The 18910-nt window shown below is 37.0% G+C and overlaps 2 protein-coding genes across 7 annotated transcripts in view; one reads left to right on the forward strand and one right to left on the reverse strand.

Moving 5' to 3' along the window:
* Positions 1-15130, reverse strand: part of CHIC1 (cysteine rich hydrophobic domain 1) — a 64941-nt gene extending 49811 nt beyond the window's left edge. For both annotated transcript variants that reach the window (XM_059384909.1, XM_059384908.1), the window contains exons 1-2: positions 14688-15130; positions 3056-3110 (exon numbers count right to left, since the gene is read on the reverse strand). In XM_059384909.1, the coding sequence (XP_059240892.1) occupies positions 3056-3110; positions 14688-14965 (333 nt within the window). In that variant the 5' untranslated portion in view covers positions 14966-15130. The remainder of the gene's footprint in view (positions 1-3055; positions 3111-14687) is intronic.
* Positions 14938-18910, forward strand: part of LOC132006842 (uncharacterized) — a 41102-nt gene continuing 37129 nt past the window's right edge. For 2 of the 5 annotated variants that reach the window (XR_009401237.1, XM_059384903.1), the window contains exons 1-2: positions 14979-15032; positions 15916-16048. The gene's annotated coding sequence lies outside the window, so the exon portion shown is untranslated. Of the gene's footprint in view, positions 15033-15915; positions 16049-18910 lie in introns of all 5 variants that reach the window. The other 3 variants (XM_059384904.1, XM_059384907.1, XM_059384906.1) reach the window with 3 other exon arrangements.

Genomic DNA, 18910 nt, shown 5'->3' on the forward strand with positions numbered 1-18910 from the left:
TTGCTTAGTTTAGGCATAAAAGCTATTTAGAATCCCATTCATGCCAGAAGACTGATTTTTTAAAAGGTAGATTTATTTTTCTATTTTAAAGACTGCATTTGTTCATTTTAAAATATTTTACACAAAGGCTGTTAAGTTTGGAATTCAGACCTTCCTTTTTCCTTTTTTTTCTGGTTAATGTAATTCTTCTTGCCTCTTCCCCCAGTTATTAGAGAAGCATTTGGATAATTCATAATAACCTATACAATTACAACAGTGCCTACTGGACAAAAATTGTCTCATTAAAGAGAAAAGTGAATAAAATTAATGTTACCACCATGTGGCTTTTAAAAATCAGACTTTCAGAATTCCTGTTGGTGATGTTTTCATCACTAAAAACTAAACTAAGAAAAAAATCATGGTATCATTTATGCCTCATTTAATAATGAGAAATCCTGTCCACTTAAAGTAATGCACATTAGAATACCCAATCATTGATATGTGCTATAGAAATGGTCACCTGAAAAGAAAGGATATCTTTAAAAATAGCTCATATCCAGATTGCAGCTTAATATTCTTACTCTAGTTTAAAAAGACTGTACTACCTTTTTCAATGATGGAGCTTTTAGTTTTAAAAGGCTTGGAAAGAAATATTCTAAGTATTCCTTGAGCGTATAAAACCAGCCCATTTCAAAGATGGATACATTTTATGCCTGTAAATTCTAGGCACTGGCATTTTTTTTTGATTATTCATTTTCTAGAAATCCTTGGACTTGTAATTCAAACTTTTAAAAAACAAACTAGCAATAAAACTTAATATAACTGCCCAGACAACACATGCAGCAGCACCAGGGAAACACAAAGCAAAAGTTTTCCCTTGGAGATGTTTTAGTTCACATTCTCTTTAATACTGAATTTGTCATCTTTCTACAAACACATTATTATTCAAAGGGTTTTTCTACAGCTATTTTTTTTCTTTTGGAGAAAACATATATGAAAATTCATATAAAACAAATCTAAGTTTGAACTGCTGCTTCAGTTGGCAAATTATTCTAAATGATCAGGATAGGAAGGTAGAACATTCTAGAGAGTGAGGCCAAAACATCAAACCAGAGGGCTCTTTGTACCCTAAAAGTGTAAATGGACATATATCTTCTGTTAACTTAGCCAGGGACTATTTCCACTTGCTTATTATATAGAATGATTTGACAGTATACATAAGGAGAGAGAAAAGGTCAACAGTTTAAAAATGACAGATTACTGGTGGGACCAGTCAATAAACTGTTACTCAGATAAAGAATATAAAAGTAGAAAAAGCAATTAAAAATTGAAAGCTGGTAAGAAAAAATTGGAGAAATAATCAGGATGAAACTGGGATACACTGGTGGGGAAAAAAACCTTACATTGGGAAGCTAGTAAGTACCTGACAATATACTCGAAGTTTTACATATGTTCTTTCATTTAATCCTTACAATAACAAATGAAGTACTAGTCACGTAAAAACTGAGGCTCAAAGAAGTGGCTCTCTCAAGGCCACAAAGACAGTAAGTGATAGACCTTGTATTCCAACCCAGATCTGATTTCAAAGTTTAACTACTCTATACTGTCTCTAGCTAGCTCCCATTTTTCATGGGGTAAAGGAAGCAAATAAAGTATAAAATATCTTTCAGGGATAAATCAAATAGAATTTCTTACAATTCTAGTGACAACTCCTGTGAAAAGAAATAGCTCTGCTGTCTTTTGCTCCCTACCGACCTCTGAATAATGCTCTGAGATTAGGCCAAAAGTGAAAAGCAAGCAGCTAGAAAATGTATCATGACAAAAAGGAGCCAATATTAGATGCATTTTATCCCATTCTCAGAGTGTAGAATGAGCAGACAAATTAAAGAAAATTCAGGTTTGAATAGGTAACACAGTGACATGGTTCAAAAATCAAAATAATACTAAATACCAAAATACCAAAAATGGTCTTATCCTTACCCTTGCCTCCATCTATCTCATTCCCCTTCTCCTATCAAGGTCACCACTTTTATTTACTTCCATGTGCAGTCTTCTAGAATTTCTTTATACAATTAATAATGTGCTTATTTCTCCCCTTTATTACACATACTGTAGACAAGGATTTGTACCTTGCTTTTCTCATTAACATTATCACAAAATTTAACAATAAATTGCATAAAGGCCCTTTAGGGAATGGAATGATTTTAAAATCTGACCAAATCTATACTGACAAGTAGCATTGTTCTAGTAATAAAATTGTACAGAATAGTATTAAATTACAGGTTTCAAAATACAAAAAGTTAATTTCTTTTATCCCCAAGTCATCATTTCACCTATCTAGCATTCACCTATTAACCATTTGGAAATTACTGAGTATTTTGTAATATAATGGCTTTTCTCTTTCTTTTGTATTTCCTCAAGTAACAAACATGTGTAAGCAACTTTTTGCCTTAGTCAAAGCCTTTTTCTTTGGGCCTATAAGTTAGCATTACTGTTGTAAGAGAATTTTCTAAACATAGTCTCAAATCCTAAAAAGTCTTTGAATACTGAACCTGAAGTGTGAAGATACCGTGGAATGTAGAGGAACCAGGGAACAGAAAAGTAGTAATTTATTGCAGCAAGTCCAATTTTAGAAACTCAAATGATTTAAAAGGTAGAAAAATGTCTGACCAAACACTTGATTCTTTTGATGTGTAACAAATCATACTGTAGGACACTTTTAAAAATAATAGAGTGATACAAAGTTAAACAATGATAACTTTGTTAACTCTAAAGAACACTGGGATTAGGGACCTAAATGAAAACAATTATAGCTACTAGTGCTGAGAATAAAGGTCAAAATTGGAAAAACTGAACAGATAAGCAATTAATAGCTGGCATTAATGGACAGTGAACAAAATAAATGGTCATAGGCTAGCAGTCATGGTGACAGCTTTGTCAGTAATGACACAGCTTCCAAGTACCCTGGCCTCTTGTTATTATCAATACCAGGGAGCCAAAGTATTTGTCATAATACTGAATAAACTATAAAACAATGCTTTTAGAATTGAAAAGTTCAAAGCAAACTCTCACTTACCTTCCCTGTTAGAACTGAGGGAAATTCAGTATCAAACTTGTTGCTCAAGCCAAACCTTAAAAACAAAGAACAAAATATATTCTACCCAGCATATTTAACTCTTTACCCTCTCCCTTTTTAACTAACAAAGGCTTGCATTTTTTGTTTGATGTTGTGATTTAAAAATGTGTCCTAAAAATAATGTTATGGTATTTATAGAAAACAAATCTTTGACTATTAATATGAATTAATAGTAAAAGAAACTTATGGTGCAAATGTTAAAGTGGTATTCTAATTACATCCATGCATGATATGGGATTAAATAACAAATTAGAGCTGGAAACAAGATTTTTGACTTTAATGTTTCTGTTAAAACCCATTTTAGTTGATAACTTTTATTTTTAAAAATTTTTTTTAATATTTTATTTTATTTATTTGACAGAGATCACAAGTAGGCAGAGAGGCAGGCAGAGAGAGAGGAAGAGAAGCAGGCCCCCCGCAGAGCAGAGAGCCCGACATGGGGCTTGATCCCAGGACCCTGGGATCATGACCTGAGCTGAAGGCAGAGGTTTTAACCCACTGAGCCACCCAGGTGCCCCTAGTTGATAACTTTTAAAACTGGCTGGTAGTACGTAGGAGTGGATAATACTATTCTTTCTACTTTTATGCATATATGAAAATTTTCCTAATAAAGACTAATATAACCTTTGGAGCTGTAGCTCAAAAACTTATGATCAGTTAGTATTCAGATACTCAAAGGTTGATCTTTATGAATGGCTTTCATGTATATGCTAAACTTGTTTTCAGAAAACAGGTCTCAGCCTTGAAAGCTCTGACTCAAGTAAGCTCATTGAAATCTGTTTTCAGAAGTCAAGATGAATTTTATGAGCCTTCAATCACCTACTAGAAGGGATATCACAAAGGTCACGTCCTGCATATCATCCTGTATACCATCTTCAGATGACATACCATAGTAACTATAATTTTACAGTGTAGTGTAGTATAGTAAGTAGATGATGGGTTGTAAGAAAAAATTAAAAAACAAAACAAAACAGGAATATTTACTGAGAATTCTTGGTGAGGTAGGCAATAAAGTAACAATTTACCATGGGTTAGACACTGTGCTAGATAAATATGTTACTTCTGAAGTTTACAACCCGGAAAGAGTAGTACTGTCATCGCCCTCTTAAAGACAAGGAAGCTGACACTCAGAAATTTTTTTTTTTCAAAAAGTAACTAAAAGACTTGCACAAAGTCATATATCTAGTAAGGTGGGGAGGACCAAAATTCAAATGCTGATCCCTAAGTTCTTTCTGTCCTGTACTCAGCTTTTTGCAAGCAGAAACTATGACTTATTTATCTTTTTGCTTAGTAGCATAAAGTAATCTAGTAGGTATTTAATAGAAGTTTGTTTAATAATAAGCTACAATACTGTTTGATTCGACTGATTTATGGCCCTTTAGTCTTATGGTCACATTAAAGACATGTAAGAATCCAAATGTCCTATTAAAACTATGTGGGAATAACATTCTCATTGTATCATTTATGCTAATGGCTCCTTTTCTGGAACATAAGCACATCTTAAACACAAAAATTCTCTACACTTAGCAGCTAGTAGCAAGGTACACATCTGTGTGTGTGTGTGTGTGTGTGTGTGTGTGTGTGTACACTCTGTGTATTTAAAATGTATTTTTAAACAACAAATTCTATGTTTTAAGATAGTTGGGACAATTAATTAGCAACCACAAAAAGATCTTAACTTCATTTAAAAATACTTAATTACTTCTCTAGGTATCAGTATATGTAATGAGAACATAATATTCTCATAATAATGTTTCCTTATAAGTCTATACCTGGACACAGGATACAGCCAAACTGGAAAATAAGATAGTATAGGGGCGCCTGGGTGGCTCAGTGGGTTAAGCCTCTGTCTTCGGCTCAGGTCATGATCTCAGGTTGCTGGAATCGAACCCCACATCAGGCTTTCTGTTCAGTGGGGAGCCTGCGTCCCCCTCTCTGCCTGCCTCTCTACCTACTTGTGATCTCTATAAAATAAATAAATAAAATCTTAAAAAAAATAAGACAGTATATCCCATACATGAATTTTTATGGAAAATTTCATGTGCTCTTTGAGAAACTGACACTTCAGTATTAAATATATATTTGCAACTCAGCATTCAATAACATGACCAATATATAAGAGAGCAAGAAACGTCCGTCATTTCAGTTATATGTAGCTAAATAGTGATCTCATCACTATCTAAAAGGTAGAAAAACGTCTAACCAAACATTTGATTCTTTTGAAGTGTAAAAGATGATCTCAAGAAGATATAATTTAATTCATTATTCTACAAGGAGTAAATTCTTATTGTGTAACACAGTAACAGATAATAGGTTTCATTTTTAAAAGGAGACATTATACACTTTAAAGTAGAGCTCTATTTCCATATCTTGTCTAAATGCCTTTTGGATGCAATGTCAATAACATGTTCTTGATTTAGAGTCTGGGAAGATGGCAAAGTAGGAGGATCCCAAGTCCACCTCATTCCACAGATACACCCTAGATAACAGCCATACCAGTGCAATGAACACAGAAAACCACCCAAAGACTGCACAGCAGACTTTCCAGTTAACTGAAGAGAACAAGTCACACAAAGGGGAGGAAGTATAGAAACATGGTCAGGACTCAAGCTCCTGGTGACACTAACCACAAATGGAAGGGACATCACAAGCACTGAGAAGGGAGAGGAGCAGACCCCCACCAACCCCAACCACCCCCCACCCCAGGAACCTGGACTTGGAAGACAAGTCCCCATAATATTTGGCTTTGAAATGCAGTAGGGCTTAACTCTGGGTAAAAATCAGCAGGCTTATGGGGCACCTGGGTGGCTCAGTCTGTTCAGTATCCAACTCTTGATTTCAGCTTAGGTCATGATCTCAGGGTTGTAAGACTGAGTCCCACATTGGGCTCCATGCTCAGCATGGAACCTGCTTAAGATTCTCTCTCCCTCTGCCCCTCCCCTTGCACATGTGCGCGTGCTCTCTCTCTCTTAAAAAAATAAATTAAAAAAAAATCAGCAGGATTAGCTCTTGGAGAGCCAGAGAGCAACAGGAAACTAAGCCCTTAAAGAGACAGCCTAACAAACAACACTGCTAGATAAAAGCATTGAAACAAAAATTTAAAAAGGGTCTGGGTATACAGAAAGGAGATTTATTTACTAATCTCAGAATGTGTGCTGGAGGGGCAGGGATCTTTAGGAGACTTCTTCAAAAACAAAAGAGCTTGTGGGTGCCAACCCTACCTCCATCCTATCCCCAGCCTATCCCCAGCCTAGATATCAGGACACCTGCAGGAACCAGGGAGAACACTCTCCACCTACCTTGCTAACACCACACACACTGCTTCTGTGTTCTCCTGTGAATCTACCCCATCCAACCTACCCCACTAGGCACCCATCTGTCCAAAGCAGCTCCTGGCACATTTTATCCTGAAAGCAGCCCTGGCAAGGACCAGCACCACTTCAAAATGACTCCTGCCTGAGGAGAGGGGAAGATAAACCACATACTAGTTCAACTGTAGCCCCAGCTTTGCTATTCTCTTTGCATTTACCACTGAGCAAGTGAACTTTCTTGTTTCCATTTCCTTATTATTCCCTCCTTTCTTAACTGTTTATAATTTCCCTTATAATGCTGTCACTTTTCTGAAAACAATCTCTCACTGAGTAAATTTATTCAGAAAGACAAGTTCATCATGTCTTATTTATTGCCAATTATATATTCTCTTCCTAGAACATTTTCCCTTTACTTTGCAGCTTTGTCACACTGTTTGATCACTCCCTAACACTCTCTCATCCTTCTACTCTCCTCTAACATTCTTGCATTTTCCAAAAATTTGGCTTTTAGTCATCTGCTTGTCTTTCTACGTAAACTTTAACAGTCCCTCTTTGTTTAGTAGCTTTGACCCTTCTATGCTGATTACCACCAAATCTGTATCTCTAGTTCTACATTTTCCAGTATTCTTTGATCTCTAATTGCATACTAAAAATTTCGATTTCAGTATCTTACCAAAAACAATACCATCTCAAGTAAAACATGTCTAAAATTAAATGTTATCTCTTTATTGGAAACAAGCCTCCCCCCTTCAAATTTTTCATATCTATCAATGACACATTGATTCTCTTTAACCTAGACCTTGGTTTTGGTTTTGCACCTTCCCTCCCTTATTTTTTGCACCGTGCTTGCTCTGAGGTGGCACCAAATCCTGATATTTGTTCCTTTGAAATCATTCTCATAATGATTCCTTCCCTTCCACTGCAACAGCCATATTGGCTATTGTCTTTGCTCAGGTGGTTCCTCTTGCTTCCCTTCCCTAGTTTAAATCCTATGCAATCTTCAAGGCTCAAGTCAAGTCCCAACCACTGCTGTAATACCACCAATGTTCAAGCTTTTATGGATTTCCTTTTTTCTCTAAATGCTCACAGCTGTTTCTAATCTGTACTATATAATTCGATAGCTAATAAAATATTTCCCATTATTCTTTGCTGCTCTATTGCTATAGAGATATCTTGAAAGCAATTTTCCTGTTAGTTTTATAAAGCAAGGTTTATACTTCACTTTTCTCCTGTATTTTTCATAGTGCATACACCAGTGCTCAAGTTCTCAATATATACTTGCTATATTCACATTACCAATATTCTTCAATATAAAAAGGGATTATCTTTTCTAAAATATAAAAAGTATATTAAATATGGTAAGGAAGGTGTCATTTTACTTTTTAAAATACTCCTTTAACATGTGTATGTATGTATGTGAATGCATACACACACACACACACACACACACATATTTTCAAAAGTTATAAATATAGGCAAACTAGTCTTGATATACTCTCAGAATTTTGGCCAAAAGGCAGTAACAATCCGATTCTTGCCTACCAGAGATTTCTTTTATCTTTTTTCATTAGAAACTCAGCATTTAAAAAAAATACTTAACTCAAATAACCTTGGGCATACATTTCACTTTATAGCTACTAGGAAAATGTTGAAATGGCTGCTGCTGAATAAACACCTCAGCTCTGTTTCATAAACAAACTATTAAGAACTGTGAATCCACAGAGGTTAGACAAAATCACCTACCCATTATTGATTAGTGATAAGCATTAGCCAGGATGTGGGGATTTTCCAGCATTAGATAAATGAACACTTGGGAACTTCTCGCACTGTCCATTTTATCAACTTCATTAAATATAGAGCCTATTCTGTGTTTGAAGCTGTCCTAGCTCATGGTTCCTAATGACTGCATTTTATCTGTCAAGTGTCTTCAAATTTTTAATTTCTTGGATGATTCTTTGGAGTAAAGGAAACTGAGAAAGAAGGGTGGGTCCTCTTAGTTGCTCTTCCCTTCTCTCTCCCTCCCCACATCCTCATTGCTTTTAATCTTTTTGGAAATGGCTACACACCAGACTTTGAAAACCTTATACAAATGAAAGCTTATATGTTCAGGTTGCTTAAAAAAACAGATAAAACAAGTAAAATTCTGCCATTAAGAAACATGATTTTACTAGAAAACTATGTACTTACAGTAATAATTCTTTAGTGTATACATTGAACTTTATTTACTATACCATGAAAAAGAAAAGTTTATGCTATGAAATTCAAAGATATTTTCAAAAATATTATAGTTAAATCTCTTTAATATTTTATATGAAAATAATCATGTCTTGCCACACTGTAAAATAGCAAGTTACCATAGCTTCCCCATTCTAAAATCTTATAAAATATTTACCTTATACAAACACATATTAACAATGCATCACTGTAATTCCTCAAAGACAATTGTTTATAGAAAAGGCACTCCATTAACTGACCTGAGAAGTATCAATAATTATAGTCTAAGTATAATAATTGCTGTCCAACTTTTTGGAGAAATACACTGTTTGGCAAACTTGGCCATCTTTTTCCCATCTTTTTCAATTCTATATGGAATAACTTTAGCTCTTATAGATTAATTTTAGTGAGACAATTTTATAAGAACTGGTAACCTATCATCTCTTCTAACTTCTATACAGATCTACTATGAAGGGTAAATATCTGTATGTTCATTTTTTTAAAAGATTTTATTTATTTGAGACAGAGAGAGAATGGGTACACAAATGGGTGACAGGGGAAGAAGGGGCAGAAGGAGAGAGAGAAGCAGACTCCCCTCTGAGCAGGGAGCCCAATGCGGGGCTTGATCCCAGGACCCCAAGATCATGACCTTATTCGAAGGCAGATGCTTAACTGACTGAGCCACCCAGGCACCCCTGTATGTTTCAAGTACTATAAAGAGTGTGACAGGGTGCCTGGGTGGCTCAGTTGGTTAAACGACTGCCTTCATCTCAGGTCATGATCCTGGAGTCCTACCTCAGGCTTCCTGCTTAGTGGGGAGTCGGCTTCTCTCTTTGACCCTCCCCCTTCTCGTGCTTTTTCTCTCTCTCAAATAAACAAATAAAATCTTTAAAAACAGAGTGTGATAATACCTATAAATAAAGATCTCATGAGATATAATTATCCTTGTATGTATTTCAATACATTGGATCCAAATACTTATCCTAGAAACACTAAGAAGAAAAGTGGTAGATACTAAGTTATATCACTCCGATGTATAGTATTTCTAAAACACTTAGTATTTCCAAGAGGCATTTTATTGTGTCTGTTTCTATAAACTCAAAACTGTAGAGTTAATTTTGCCATATATTTTTTCAATTTGGAAAAAAATCCCCAAATATCCATTCATCCTCATCATCTTAGAATTGGAATTACAATTAGTATGGTTAGCCCATTCTATTTCTTAAAAAATTATAATTTGTTCCATGTTAAAAGATTAGCATCTTTTAAAAGTAACTAGAAAGCCAATATGTTAAGATGATAGAAATAGGGGTATTCTGATGCCTTAACAAAGATATCAGAGGTAAGTCCATGTCATAATCCTCATCACTGGGACTCGTGATATTACTGTACCCATATTGATCTTTGCTCAGAATCAGAAGTACTCTCCACAGCATGATTCAAGTAACCCGTATTTGTCGAGGGCCTAAAATACAGCATACATTATGGTAGGAATACTGAGTGTTACTAAAGTGAACCAATATTCCTTCAACTCACTTTTACTGATTGTCTACTTCAGGCAAGCACTGTGCTAGGACATGAAGATTCAGAGGGCAGTAAAAATTGTTACTACTATTGCAGGTTACAATTTAGTGGGGGCAGAGAAGACTTGCAGGAGGTGGTGACATATGGAGAGCTGGGGTAAGGGCAGTGGGTACTGGAATTCTAGGTGGAGGTCCCAGCTTGAGCAAAGGAAAAGAAATAAGAAATAGCATGCTAGGAACAGGAAAATATAAGCCATAAGGGGAAATGTCAGCAGATTAGGCTGATAGATAGGCAGGGTACAGTTCTTTATGCAATGTTAGGGAGCTTAGATTCTATCCTGTGGATAAAGGGAAAATCACAGAATAGTCTTGGGCAGTAAAATGGCATCTCAATCTAGCAGCAGGCTGGGGAATGGATGTGAAGTTGACAAGGATGAAGACAAGTTGATTGGTTAGGGTGGTGAAAGGGGCTCGAATCAAGCAAGTGCTGGTAGGGAGGAAAAGAAGAAATTTTTAGGACATATATTATTAATACTTGCTGATAAATGTAAGTGAGAAAGAGGAACCAAGGATTAATAATGAGATACGTGGAAGTACACTGAACTGAGATGGAAAACAGAAACAGGAGGCCTTTTTTTTTTTTTTTTTTGAGGGGTTGGGATGGAGGCATAAGGGATTGGTTGGGGGGGTTAAATTCTGTTTTGAATATGCAGAATTTAAGATGACAGTGGGCTGTCAGGTGAGGAAGCCCAGGTGAAAGTCTCAGCAAAGTGTGGCACAGAGATAAATATTTGGGAGATGTCAGATAATTGAAACCATGAGAATCACGATGAGATCATCTAGGCAGAATAGGGAATGAGAAGAGTAATAGGTTGAGAACAAAACCTCAGAGACCACTGGTATTCAAGGGTCAAAAGAGTAAGAGGAGTCCATGAATGAGAGTTAAATAATTGCCAGAAAAATACAGGAGACCCAGGAGAGTGAAGTGGCCAAGGAATTCCTAGGTTTGTTTGACTGGCAAAATGTTTTAACTTCAGAATTTAAATTCCTTTAGGCAAAACATATACTACCTTCTAGTTCAACTGAGACCCCATTACTCATGGTGCACCATTTTCTGTGACCTCTATTACCTCTGAAGGTGTGTGCGTTTGCGACCCCGAGAATATAAGCCTCCAAATAAGAGGGAGTTGTTATAAGTGTCATATACAGCATTGAAGACCAGAAAGAGAATGAAAAATGCCCATAAATGTAGCAACAAGAGGGTCATGGTGCTCTTAACAAGGCTAGTTCTTCCCCGCCCCTTGGGCTGTGGTCATGGTGGCAGAATCCAGGTTACAGAGGAGTGAAAAGGAAATAGGTATGGTGACTGTAGCTACTCTTAAGAAATCTGGAGAGGAAAGGAAGAAGGACAAGACAGTAGCTAAAGGGGAACATAGGTCTAGGAAAGCTTTGTCTTATTTTGTTTTTAAACAAAAAGAGAAACTATGAATATGTTTATAGGCTGATGCAGAGAGGTAATATTAGAGAGATGGGGCTACCTGATGGAGCAAGATTTGGGAGGCTGGAAAAGAAGGGTACAGAAAGTACAAGTGAAGCAGTGAACTTTGGACAAGTGAAAGAACTCTTTGACCTCTGAGGCTGGAAGAAGAGAGCATAAGAATTCAGATCTAATTAAGATCTAGTGCAGGTTTTTCAGCAGCAAAGTGACATGATTAAACTCTGTTTTAAGAAAATTAGTTTGGCACCAGTATGCGGAATGTACTGGAGTAGAAAGAAGTGGCAGACTGTGGCAATAATTCAAGCAGGAGTTGATGGCAACCTAAACTAGGGTGGTGCCAGCAGAAATAGAGAAAATGAAAAGTTTAATAGACATTTCAAATATATGATGATATAATTCTGGGATAGAGTGGCACTTGACAAGTAAGAGTTAAAATGACTTAAGGAGGGGTGCCTGGATGGCTCAGTCATTAAGTGTCTGCTCAGGTCATGATCCCAGGGTCTTGGGATGGCCCCAGATTGGGCTTCCTGCTCTGCAAGGGGCCTGCTTCTCCCTATCCCACCACCCCTGCTTGTGTTTCTGCTCTCGCTATCTTTCTTGCTAATAAATAAAAATAAAATCTTTTAAAAAATGACTCAAGGATTTGAAATACTACCCCAGAAGATTAGAGTGGTGGTATCAGGATCAGAAACGCAGTAACTGGAATGCACAACCAATGTGGGGACGGAAAATGATGGCTTAAGATATACTGAGTTCGAACCAATGGTGCTCAAATTTTAAATTTAGAAAAGAAACAAAGTCCTCTATAGAATAGATGACTGCACAGAGAATGGAAAAAATAAGAGGTAGGAGAGAATAAGAAATATTTCATTCAGATAGGACAACTCTAACACTCACATGCCAGAAAAGAATTTAACAGAAGCTGATTATTTTAGATGTTTCAGAATTAGATTAACCATTTCATAAGGATCATACTTTACCTGATACCGCGAAAGTTTCACTACCATAGAAAGGCCAGTTTTTCAGATTCAATAAAACTTTCTCCTAAACATTTAACATTTTTCAGATCTCAGACATTTAAGATCAAATGTGCTTTTCAGTTGAGAGAATGTGTACAACACAACTAAATAATTTTCCAAACTATATACATTGGTTAGTGGTTCAAGTACTGGTTTGCGGCTTTTCAGGTTTTGGCTTCAGTTAATACCAATAGTTACTTCCAGCGTCACTACTTCACACTGCCAATTCAGAATTTTTAAGCTGGGTGGGACATTATAACTATCACAAGGCCCTAGATATTGCAAGTGTCAGTGCTTTGCTTTTAATTGAAAATAGGTTGATAAGTACTTCACCACGATTGTGTGAAAAGTACCACAAATAAGTTTCTATTAACTTAAATTCTGTTTCCTTGCTCCTCCTCTGTTTTCTGAGTGTTAGAAAATAAGGAGGGGGACGAATGTTGGGAATATAAAATTACAGACTGGAAAAAAACCCTTTTTCTGTTCAGTCATGTGAAATAATCTGCATGAAAGTAACCTTTGGTGCCAGAATCATAATTAGTTTGAGTAATAAATTGTCTCCCTAGTGATGAAAGGAATAAAAGTAAAATAGCACAGTAAGCTGGCATCTGATCATTGTAGACTATCTGCAAAACTCTTGGGCCAAGAAAAATTGTATTAAAATAATTGCCTAACCAAAAAGCTGGTCTAAAAATCTTCCTAAACTCTTCCACAATTTCAAAATCGTCCTTAATATATTTCATGCAAAGTTCACAAAAATATATTACAATCAAAATATTTCACATGTTAAAATTAAAAGCTAACATGATGGGGGAGGTGTTGCATACTATAATACATGATTTCTGATAATAGGAACTCAATTGAAAGTCGAAGGGACTAGGTGAGTCATTATCAAAATTAGAGGTAGTGATAGGAAAATGCAGGAAAAGACAGCATAGTTAAGAGGATGAACAAGATACACACTCAAACTTTCGAGCATATACAGCCCAAGCACATAAAAAAGAAAAAGCACTCTTCAAAGCGCGGAGAGCCATGAAAATTTTCTTTTGCTTTGCAACCTCTATGCTATGAGGTCTCTCCTTCTTTTATTTTCTCAAATATGATCCAAGACTTCAATTTTTAAAAAAGTCACTCTGCATAAGTTTTCAAAAAAAAAAAATCAACCTCAGCTCCTGGGGGAATAATTTATGTAAGTATTTCATATCTGCATATTTAATGTTTGGGCATACAAAATCTCCTGTAAGTATCTTATCTCAGAGGTGAAAGGCTTTGGAAACCATTTACCCCACACCCCTCATTTTTACAGATGGAGAAATTAAGGCCCAGAAATAGGAAATAACCTGAGCAAGGTCACAGAGCCAGTAAGAAGCAAAACTGGGACTAAGTTCCAAGAGCTGTCACTCTCAATCTATTGCTCCTTTACATTACAACTACCTCTTAATCTGAACTTCTAATTGTGTGATATTTAATGAATGTCAGAATGAGTTATCAAGACATGGAAAGGATTATTATATTCATTCATATAAGTATTAGGAAGAATGGATGAAGGAATATGTGGGTGTGTGGATATTTTTTAATATTATTCACGAAACGGGTCATGTTTCTGTTTGGAAGAATCCAAGCCTAGGTCTTATAACATGTCACAGCAGTCACCGTGTTCCACTACACACCAGTCTTAGCAGCAAAGAATCCTCTGGTACATCCTGCAGTTTAAAGACTATTTACTTGCCAACATATACAGAAGCTCTACTCCAATCCCTCTGGTTCTCAAACCTCTAACCTCTCTATCCTATACTCACTCTTTACCCGATGTTGGTGCAACACATTTGCATTCTCCTCACTTCCTTTGCACGTTATCTCCCTCGGTTTCTCCATTTAGACCTGGTGTCCTTTTCTAACTGTATGCCTCAGTCATCCCTCCCCCACCCCACAAGCCCCTCGACCACCTTCTCATTTCTCTGTCGACAAATCTCAGCGTTTTCAAACCCCATGGCCCCTCTAGCTTACACAGTGATGTGGCCGGCGCCCCGCACCAATACAGGATCGGGGGCATATCTCCGCAGATGCTCCTCACTCACTACCCGAGGCGGGGGTGGTGTCTCCTCCTCCTCTTCTTCCTCGTCCTCATCTTCTTCCTCATCCTCCTCATCTTCCTCGTCGTCGTCGGGTCCCGATACCGACGACGACGACGACGGCGAGGACGACGACGTTGCCGCTTCTTCTTCCTCCTCCTCCAGTTCCGAGATGGTGTCGAACTCCGCCATGTTGGGCAGCAGGATGCTCATCACGTGACCTCTCGATCGCCGCCACCCTCACGGAGCAGAGTTTGAATCTGCAGAGGTGCTGTAAGAGGTGGGGGAACGAAAGGAAGAGAAAGAGGGAGGGGGTAGGGACAGGATTTGAGGAGATGCGCCTGCGTGTTGAGGCAGACGAGGTGGCGGGGGGGTTGGAGGCGGGGGCACGAAGGAGAGAGGAACAAAATCAATCTACGCTTGCGCGGCTCTAAAGGAAAGGGGGCGTTAGAGGTGAACTCCGGGGAATTATCGAGGCCCGGTCTGCAGGTTCTGTGCTTTACTACTCTTTGGACTTGCGCTGCTTGGAGTCGGAGGACGTATCTTCTGGCTTTATTTCCCATTAATTAGTCGTGGGTATTATTTTCCACACACACACCCCCACCCCCAGTGCAGGGAATGCATATTCTATAACGTGAGGTTAGAACTTTGCCCCAGATATCTCGAGGTATATACCAACCTCTTACGCATGTTTGTTCAGCATGACAGTTTAAATAAGACTTCTGCATCAGAATTTTGCCACCCTGGGAGGCATTTTTCATTAACATTTTACTGAAGAGGAAACTTTGTATTACTACTTCTACTCCTACTGTAATACTTAATAAAAGACTTAGTATCTGGGACCGTGCTAAGCACTCTTTGTGTATATCTCATTTAATACTTCAAAACTGCATGGGATATGTACCAGAATGATCTCACTTTAAAGATGGGAGACCTCGATGCACGGAGGATAGGTAATGTGCCCAAGGTCATGGAGTTATTAATGGCGGACCTGGTTTTAACCTTGGGAATCTTTTCTTTTTTCAAAAAGCCCAGTACTCTTAATCAAAGGGCCACCCTGCCTGACGTTGTTTGGAAAGGCTTTGTAGAGTGGTACCTTCTAGGCTGTTTCTTGAAAGGTGTTTGAAGTTTGGGGTTGTGTGTATTTTTTTTTTTTTTAACAGGGAAGAAGGCCATGGACGGGGTGGAGGGAGCATTCCAACCTAAGGAAATATTAATTAATATTGTCCATCTTCCAGACACTGAGCTAATCTCTTTCATGTACAGTATCTTTTAACCCTTAAAAAATCCTATAAGGTAAGCATTATCGTATCTATTTTATAGCTGGCAAAACTGAGTCTCAGGAAGTTTAAGTAATTTGTGGTAACATTTTGTCTAAAAATTTTTATTTTAAATATTTTTTCCTATCTTCTCTATGCCCACAAAAATGTTGTAGGGATCACATATTTTGAGTTTCCAATCCATGTGTCAAACTATTTAATACTTAGCAGCAGCACAGAAATCCTTGTCATAGTTTGGGGATCATTAAGACAGTAAAGTCATGTAGCTGCTTATTAATAAAACAAATCCTATAATCCAGGTATTTTAATATCAGCTTCACTGCTCTTCATGCTACACTACAGCTCCATTCCAATTTGATGGTGAGACTGAGGAAACAGACGTAACTGTACTTTATTTTTTTAAAGATTTATTCATTTATTTGAGAGAGAGAGAATGCGCAGAGGAAGGGGCAGAGGGAAAGAATCTTCAAGCAGACTCCAAGCTGAGTGTGGAGCCCAACATAGGACTCCATCCCATGACCCATGAGATCATGACCTGAGCTGGAACCAAGACTCAATCCCTTAACCAAGTGAGCCACTCAGGCACCTCATAATTGTACTTTAATTTAAGTATTACTTAATTTGACTATTACTCTAGTGGTATAGCAATATAAACAGAGCATTTAGGATGCATGAGGGGGGAAGAAATTAGTTTTATAGGCAGCACTGTTCAAACTATTATTATCAATAGGTTTGTGTTATTAAGGTGAAAAAAATGTTTTGTACTCAATACCTAATTTATTTAGAAACTTAAAAATTATGTTGCAACACTATCAATAAGCAACAAAAGTTAGTTTTTATACTATAGAGAACTTTACCTACTAATCTAAAATATTTTACAAGAGCCTTCTGATAGGACAGATACAATATATCTGCTTTACTTGGATATTAATAAAAACTTGTCATATGTCATTTATGGTAGTGAAATACTTTAGACTTAAGATCAAATCCACATTTCAGAGAAGTTCTTCCCTTTCAAAAAGCAAAAAAGTCATAGGCAATACCAAAAATTTTCCAAACATGTTATATTATCCATAAAAGTCCACTAAGTCACTGACTAGAGGGAAGTATTTTGCTGATTATTACTTATATGGTAATTTCTCCTTTTCACCAGTTAGGATTAGGATAGGAAGGGATATTTGAAGGAGAGAAAGGGAAAGGAGTATAACGGGTGGACTTTGTGATAAGTGCAAGTGAGATACTAGAACTATGGTAAGAGTGAAGAAATGATGGCTGTAGGGAATGGGAGAGGAGGAGAAGGAGGGGGAAATTATACTGCCAAAATGGAGAGTGGTCTCTGACATTTACTCAGATGTCAAAAGGACAAAGCAGTGCTATTGCTTGAAGAAACTCACAAATATGGTCTGCTTTCTTGCATATACACTGTGCTGAAAATGCATTTATAATTTATTTTGATGAACCATAGGAGAATTTGGAATTGGACAAGCTGAGAAAAACACATTTTGTCAGTAAACACAAGGAGTGACATGATTTTTAAATGATAGTTTAGCAACCATCAAGAATACTAAAGCTGGGGTGCCTGAGTGGCTCAGTGGGTTAAAGCCTCTGCCTTTGGCTCAGGTCATGATCCCAGGGTCCTGGGATCGGGGTGAGCCCCGCATAGGGCTCTCTGCTCAGTGGGGAGCCTGCTTCCTCCTCTCTCTCTGCCTGCCTCTCTGCCTACTTGTGATCTCTGAGTGTCAAATAAATAAATAAAATATTTTAAAAAAAAGAATACTAAAGTTGGAGTGGGTGGAGAAGAAAGCAGGCCATATAACTTTCTGTCTGATGAGCTAAGCAGGGTATAGGAGTAACTGCCCTCTCTGATGGATGGGGACTTGAGGCAAGAGGTCATAGGTGTAACCATCAGAGGAGGTTTCAATCTTAGAACATCTGAGAAGAAATGTAACTTTTAAGAGTCCTTTCATTCCTCCTTCCTTTTCTCTCACTCACTCTATTTCTCTAAGTGTACAATTCAGTGATTTTAGTTAATTTACAGAATTGTGCAACTACCACTACAAACTAATCTTAGAACATTTCTGTCACACCCAAAAGAAGTCACTATTCCATTTTCAATCATTCCCCATTCTGACCCTTAGCCCCAGGCAATAATTAATCTACTTTCTGTCTCTAAATATTTCTTTTCTGGTCATTTTCAAATAAATTGGATCATGCAATATGTAGTCTTTTGTATCTAGTTTCTTTTGCTTAGCATAATTTTTTTGAAGTTTATCATGTTGTGTCTTGCACAAGTACTTCATTCCTTTTAATTGCTAAATAGTGTGTCATTGTAAAGGTATATCACATTTTGTTTATCCATTCATCAATTGATGATATTTGGTGTGCTTCCACATTTTGGATATTATGAAAATGTTGCTTTGAAAATTCACATACATGTCCTTGTGTGAACATAGGTTTTAATTTCTCAAGGGTAGATATCTATGAGAGGAATTGCTGGGTCATATGGTAAGAGTGTTGATTTTAAGATAACTGCCAAACCGTTTTTCAATGTAGATCAGTTTGCATTCTAAACTGGAAATGTATGAGAGTTTCATTTTCCCCACATTCTCTCCAACAACTTTTATGTTCTTTTTTATTAGAGCTATTCTTGTGGGAATGAGGTGTATCACATTGTAGGTTTATTTTATATTTCTCTAGTGACTAATGATGTTGAACATCTTTTTGTGTGCTTGTTTTTCATAATATACCTCTCTGATGAAATGTCTATTCAAATCTTTTGCCCATTTATAAATTAAGCTTTTTTTTCAAGATAATTAAAGATTGACATATAATTGTAGGAAGTAATACAGAGGTCCTGTTTACACTTTACTCAGTATTT

The sequence above is a fragment of the Mustela nigripes genome, chromosome X (genome assembly GCF_022355385.1).
Source record: "Mustela nigripes isolate SB6536 chromosome X, MUSNIG.SB6536, whole genome shotgun sequence".
Taxonomy (NCBI): Eukaryota; Metazoa; Chordata; class Mammalia; order Carnivora; family Mustelidae; genus Mustela; species Mustela nigripes.